Source organism: Genypterus blacodes, unplaced genomic scaffold, assembly GCF_046128005.1.
Source record: "Genypterus blacodes isolate CSIRO-AG114 ecotype Tasmania unplaced genomic scaffold, CSIRO-AGI_Gbla_v1 ptg000590l_1, whole genome shotgun sequence".
In the NCBI taxonomy this organism is placed as follows: Eukaryota; Metazoa; Chordata; class Actinopteri; order Ophidiiformes; family Ophidiidae; genus Genypterus; species Genypterus blacodes.
Genome location: NW_027467320.1, coordinates 2,833 through 10,000, shown reverse-complemented (window position 1 = coordinate 10,000; position 7,168 = coordinate 2,833). Strand labels below are relative to the sequence as shown.

At 50.6% G+C, this 7,168-nt stretch overlaps 1 protein-coding gene across 1 annotated transcript in view; it reads left to right on the top strand.

Moving 5' to 3' along the window:
* The window catches only part of hdac11 (histone deacetylase 11), an 8,504-nt gene extending 5,816 nt beyond the window's left edge, over positions 1–2,688 (top strand). Inside the window, exons 8-11 of the mRNA XM_076140404.1 lie at positions 778–840; positions 1,159–1,255; positions 1,585–1,763; positions 1,955–2,688. Of these exons, the coding sequence (XP_075996519.1) occupies positions 778–840; positions 1,159–1,255; positions 1,585–1,763; positions 1,955–2,191 (576 nt within the window). The 3' untranslated portion in view covers positions 2,192–2,688. The remainder of the gene's footprint in view (positions 1–777; positions 841–1,158; positions 1,256–1,584; positions 1,764–1,954) is intronic.
* The last annotated feature ends 4,480 nt before the right edge of the window (positions 2,689–7,168 follow it).

The window sequence follows — 7,168 nt, the reverse complement described above, 5'->3', positions numbered from 1 at the left end:
TCTTCACTCAGTGTGAATGGAAGGCTCCACTTGTGTTTGAGTCAGTTTAGTTTTCAGTCTCAGGTTCAAAAACAATCTTCAGTGTGAATGTTCCAGAGAGATAAATGATGTATTATATGCAATGCTGCCTGCCAGAATGAGCTCAGTTGGACGACACAAAGCCGCGTGAAGCCTCCAGGCCGCGTGAAGCCTCCAGGCTGCAGTAAAGGAGCCAGATGATGGATTCAGTCAGAAGAAGCTGCTCTGAGTTTATAAAGAGCCACAGTGATGACATCAGGCAGCTTAAACACCTTAGTTTAGATGTTATGGTCCTAATAAGTTAGTTATTAATAGCCCAAGGTTTGTTCTCTCTCTCTCTCTCTCTCACTCATACACACACACACACACACACACACAGGAGGAGCCATTAGCTGCAGTCCGGACCTTTATGATCTCTAAACTAGCTTAAAGAGACACAGTGGTGCAGTAATACAAACAATCATAATGATCAAAGCCCAGCGTGCAGCCGGGCCGCCGTGGTTCATCTGCTGGCCTCAATCCAGACCAGAACAATAAAGCAACGTGAGACACCGGCGTCCCACTCACAGCAGCCATCAGCACGGAGCAGAACCGTTACAGAGCCGGTTCATAATCAATAACTATGACAGGAAAAGACACTAAACACAACACACACTCAGGCAAACACCTTCAGCCTGTCTGTGGGCTTACTGTCTGTGGTCAGCCTGTCTGTGGTCTGCCTGTCTGTGATCAGTCACCATGATGTTTCTGTTTCCACAGTTTCTGTTTGAGCGAGTGGAAGGCATCGCCAAGGCAACCATCATTGATCTGGACGCTCATCAGGTGAGTGCCACTGCATCTGTCCCCCCTCCCGCCCCCCCATGGTGCCGGTCGAAGCGGCTCCCTGTGGACCTGATTGGCTTTTACTGTCTCACAATAGAGAATGATTATTGATTATGGAGGAAAACTGCGATTTCTGCACAATCACCTCCTCGTTTCAGCTCCTTGTGCTCCTTGTGCTCCTTGTGCTCCTTGTGCTTATAATATCTAAATGTGTTATAAAGTAGGAGGCGTCTGTAAAGGGTTAAAGTGAGTGATAGTCCTTACAATCACAGGTAAAGCATGTGTAGTCTCTATGATGACGTTTAAATGAATCTGCAGGGAAACGGCCATGAGCGTGACTTCCTGGAGGACCAGAGAGTCTTCATCATGGACGTGTACAACCGCTACATCTACCCAGGGGATGGGGTCGCCAAGAGTGAGTGACAGCAGCGGGACTTCCTCTTCTTATTTGATCCTTAGATTGACTGAATAAGTTTTAGTGCGTCATTTAGGATCAGGATCAGGATCCTCAGGTAAACACACACAGACACACACACTCTGCCAATGAGTGAAGGCCGTTTCCTCTTCAGTCTCTGCTGTGTTAACACAATCTGACTGGTTGTGTATGAACGATCAACTTACTCATTTAATAACTGCAAGACTATGATCTGCCTCAAGATCTACCATAACACACACACACACACGCACACACACACACACACACACACACACACACACTCAGCCTTGACTTCTCCCCTCTCCCAGGAGCCATAAAGCGTCGTGTGGAGCTGGACTGGGGCACTGAGGACTCTGAGTATCTTCAGAAGGTGGAGCTCCACTCTGAGGGCTCGCTCAACGAGGTCCGACCTGACATCATCATCTACAATGCAGGGACAGACATCCTGGACGGGGACCCCCTGGGTGGACTGTCCATATCCCCACAGGTACATGGGACCCCCCCCCCCCCCCCCCCTAGCCCCTCAGTCCAGAATGAGGTTAGAACCTGCTTCACCCAGAGTCCTCGAGACGAACTCCAGCCAGAACCCTGCTCCTGCTCCCCTAAACTAAATGTGTGTTAGTTGGTTAGTAGGTAAGACAGACTGACGACAGACTGACAGACAGCTTTTGTCTCCAGGGCATCGTGAAGAGAGATGAGATCGTGTTCCGGGCTGCACGGCGGAGAGGCATCCCCATCCTCATGGTGACGTCTGGGGGCTATCAGAAGAAAACAGCTCGCATCATCGCCGACTCCATCCTCAACCTGCGGCGCCAGGGCCTGATTGGACCGGAGGGGGCAGAGGGGGAGGGGCAGGGGGAGGGGGCGGGTGCGGGGTCGTTCAGCTGCCTGGGACCGACGCACACTGAGGTCTGAGCAGCTTTGATGCTGATGCTGACACTAAAACGCACTACGGTAACTTTAACTCTAACACTTTGCTGCTATTCTGATGTGATGGACCAACATCTGGGTCTGTTCAGGTCCACCACACTCTGGATCATCTCAGATCCTCTGCATCTGTCCTGGTGGACGAGCTGCCATGAAGTCAGAGGAACACTTGTGTCCTTTGATCACCAACAGAACTTTACTGGGGTCCTTAGTTGTGTAGAAGCCAAACCCGTTCACCAGAGGAACCTTCTCTCTAACCTTCTCACTCACATGGACTTGGTGTGAAGCCTGGTGAGGATCTGCTGTGATGTAGCTGAAGGTTCTGATCCGACCCGCTGGGCTGCAGTCCTCCTTTAACACTGAGAGTGAAGCTTCCTGTCACTCAGCTTTGTGCCAAACACACTGAAGTCTTTCTGGTTTGTGCGTCCAAAGGTACGACTATGCATTCATAACATGAAATAAAGCTGAACTAAGCTGAAGGACTGGACGCCTCTGGGGCTTATTGACTGAGTCTCATCTCTGCACTTCTCTAGTTGTTAATGAGCTGCAGCAGTTTGACTCTGAATGAGGATCAGCTGCTGCACGCTTTAAAGACACAAACACACACACTGCTGCTGTTTATCTCTCATCCTGCATGTAGAGCAGCTCAGACTGATGAGAGGAGGACCTGGGCGTTACTATAGGACAGAGATCCACTACAACACACACAGGGCAAGGGGTCAAAGGTCAGAGGTCAACATATTAGTCTCTAACTAACCCTACGTCAGCATTACATCGTCTCCTGTCACTGTGTCGCCTCATCAGCTGACTGCTCGGTGCTCGTTTGCTGGGATGCGAACACACCTGCAGGTCAACCAAAGTGTAACAGCCACAAACAAGACACACACACACACACACACTGAGGCTGTGGGAGATTGAGGATCATTATTAACAGAATAATTGACCGTAGAACACTAAGATGGCTCAGCCTCGTGCCTCACAGACGTATGCTGCTGAGGTCAAGTGTAGCCGTTGACGATGTTCCCTAGTCTTCCTCCTCACAGAATCAAAGCTCTGATCCTCACTAACAGGATACGACTGAATGCTGCAGGATTTAAATGTAGAAGCTGTAAATGTGAGAGTTGGGGGGGGGATCATCAGACGCTGATTGGATCGGACAGACGTTAGCGTTAGCTCAGGTGTTTAAATGAGCAGAGATCAGTGTGAGGCATGCTGGGAACAATCAGACGTTACGGACCAAACCTCCTCCTGTCAGCTCAGGACCCAGCTTTGGGAAACAGTGCTAATTGGCCTCCGCAGGATTTTGCAGCAAGCTTTGGGAAACTTTGTGACAGACCGGGGGTCCAGCTTCCTTTATTACAGGAAACAAGATGGCAGCCTGAAGAAGGAGGAGGAGGAGGAGGAGGAGGAGATCTGGTCTCTGCTTGCCCCGGTCGCCACAGAACACGACGAGGTCAGAAGGCAGCAATGGATTGGAGTGGCTCTACAGTCAGGCCTTGGAGGAGGTATGAGCTGTAATGAGCCAGGACTCACTGAGACTCCCCACAGGCCTCAGACTCAGGAGTCAGGTTGGCACAACATGTAAGAAAACAGCTCTCATGTGGTTTTTAATCAATCATTTCCTCTTCATCTCAACCACAAACCACCCATTCACAACATTTATGTCCATTTCCACATTTTGCCGTATTTTTGGGTCTTTTCTCCTAAATTGGAGCGTTTTCATGACACATTTTTCAATGAGCAACCTTAAAATGTGCAAATCTAAATTCAGTGTTCATTCTGTGTGTGTGTGTGTGTGTGTGTGTGTGTGTGTGTGTGTGTGGGTGTGTGTGGGTGTGTGTGTGTGAGTTAACTGCTTGTGAGATTCAATCAAATTTTCTTCTTCTCCTTCTGCGGATCAAACAGCGTTCTGCTTAGAAAACTGAGAGTATTTATTAAAGCTTCAGACGTGAACATACAGGGAAACGCCATAACCATAAAAGCCAAATTGAAAATGTGGATATAAGCGACGTCTTCCATGCTCAGTGTATCTTAATCTGGTTTCTGATGCTCCTCGCCCCCGCCCTGACCTTTCCTGAGCAGCAGTCCGTCCCAGCGCCGGCGGCAGAGCCTGAGCCGCTCAGGAGACCCAGAAGAACGAGCTTCCTCCAGGCCGCCGCCGCCGCTAATGGACGCAGCGTGAGTCCGTGCTCCAGCCCTCACTCCTCTTCCTCCTCTGTAATGTGGGCTCACGTCGGGCTCGCCTGCACATCGCCCACGGCCCGATCTCTCCTGTCAGCGCAGAGACCCAGCTGATTTATGGCAGGCGTTTATAAAAGGCCTGATTCCTTCGCTGATGCCGGGAGAAGGAACAGAACCAAGCTGCCACACGGGGAGAAGCGGCCGGCAGAGACACGGCTTGGATCTGCTAATAACGCAGGTATCAAACACACAAAACTGCATAGTGAATCCAACAGAATGACGCTCCTCTTCAGATCTTCCTCCTCTCCCTGGCTCACGTGTGTGTGTGTGTGTGTGTGCATGTGTGTGTTTACTCTCGGAGCTATTTAAGTGAACAGAAATGTGAGGCGCTGATCAATACATCTCTGCTCTGTAACTGTGGGAAACATCTGGAGGAAACAAAGTCACCTTCATTTATGTAGAAGCTTCTAACACATAAACGGAGGTGAAGCAGCTTAGAGTGAGGGAAACATGAGGAGAGAGAGAAAGAAGCCCAAACACAACAAGATCAGAGCAAAGCAAGCTGTTAAAGTGCAGAGGAGAGAACACACAAGGACACACACACACACACACACACACAGTCTGGGTGAGGGTCTGGACTCTGCAGAGACATCAGACCAGAAGGTAAAGTAAACATCTGCTACCTGCTGAGTAGAGACAACCCTTCAAACTGCAGGGCCTGAGTTAACACAAGGTCACCACCAGATGGAAGCAGAGAGGAAGGACGGTCCACCTTCAAACCAAAACACTCACTAACACTGGGTCAGGGTCAGGAGGATCAGGGTCAGTAGGGTCTGGATCAGTAGGGTCAGGGTCAGTAGGGTCTGGATCTGGTCCTCTTCAGATAGGAGCTCCATGTCTCCAGGCAGAGGCGAGTGTCTAGCAGAGCTACAGGTAGAGAGAGAGAGAGAGAGAGAGAGAGAGAGAGAGAGAGAGAGAGAGAGAGAGAGAGATCATCCAGGTTTTGGGGTCACAGGGTCAGACTGGATGCATGCTTTGTGTGTTTGCTCTTCTGTGTTGTTGTTCTGCTGTAATGGAGGACCAAAGTGCCTTCAGGTGGGATGATTGATCTCCCAGCAGGTCCGGACCCTCAGACACACAGGGAGTCACAGTGTGTGTCTCTGTGTGCGTCTTTGTACGGCTGACAAAGTTTGTTGTTGCTCCATTGTTTACGTTAAGTTTAGATTTCCTCGTTCTGCAATAAAAAGGTCAGAGGTCACCCTGGGGCGATCAGCTGTGTTCACACTCTGGAATGTGATGTTGTCGTTGTGTTATTGCTGAATTGTTGCGTTGTGCAGTAGCTCTCCATCTTGTTGTCTGGAAACATCCGTCGCCCCCCCGACCGGGACATCAGACACCTCGTGTCACATGTAACCATGGAGACTAAAGGTCTGTTTACGTTTCCCCTTCTCTATCGACTCGCCTCAGACTGAACCTCAGTGGAGTTCAAAGCTTTGCTGCCACATGTGTGCGTTTCCATCACACCTCCGTCCATTCACCAGCTGAGACGCAGGAAATGCTCGATAGACGCCCGCAGGTGTCTGGATGTTAAATCAGACGCTCGAGGAGATCACAACAACATTCATGGGAGAGAGGGAGCTTTGTCGTTGTTGCGGTTGAGGCTCGCCTCCATCTGCACCTTTGACCCCTGGACGACGACATCATCTCGCCACGCACGAATGAATCGGGAGCTGCGAGCTTGCAGCAGGAACGCCGCCGCCCCCACCTCTGCAGCAGAGGAAGAGGTGAGGCTGGAGCCGCTTCTGTCCGCCTGTCGGTCCGCCTGTCTGTCTGTCTGTCTGTCTGGCTCTAATCTCAGGCAGTTTGGGATCACAGCTGCTCCTTTCACCGTTACTGTAGCAACCTCTGCACGGCGCCTGCATGAGAGGAAACTCAGGTCTTTTCTTGCATAAGGCAGAGGAAGGTTTAGGAAAGGAGAAGCTCTGCTCACAGCTGGAGAGCCACCGTCTGCCTGCTGGCCTGATTCTGCCTGCAAACCGTGCAGAAAGAAAAAAGCTGCTCCGGAGTTTTCTGAGACTTCCAGACGACCGGGAACTCCGTGATTTACGACTTCCTGCTTGAGAATGTGCGAGTGAATGAATGTTGTGTGTAACGGCTTGTGTTGTGTCAACCTTTGTTCCTCTGCCACTGCTTCATTGCGACTGGGATGAAAACGCTGAGCTGACGTTTCAGCCACGTTCTTCTTCTTCAGGAAGTCAGGAGTGTGAGACAGGAACGGGTCTAGAGTCCATGAAGCTCGACAGCATGACTGACTCACGTGTTCCAGTTTTGTTTGTGGGGTGGAGCCGTCACCTTCAAAGTGGATGATGAAGATGTTGACTTTCACGTTTCCTTCGTCGTACAGAGCCTCGTCTTCCTCACGCTCGCTCCAAAACACATGCAAATGTGTGTCAAAGTGGCCTACAGAGGATCCCAGGCTGCGTTACTATGGTGACACGGATCCACACTGGGGATTGGCCGAGGCTCTTGTCTTGATTCTCATCCAATTACAGCCTATAGAAGATATAGAACCATAGAGTGAGATGGGATCATAACAACGCTCTGTTTGTATCTGGACTCCAAACATCACCACTGTGTGAACCTCTTCCACCTCAGGGGTCAGTTAGTATGATGAGCCTGAACAGGAGGTCAGAGCCAGGGGGGGGGGGGGGGGGGGGGGTCAGGATCAGGATCAGGAACAGCCAGGATCCTGCTGCACTCATTATTAATGTGAGGCCACGATGT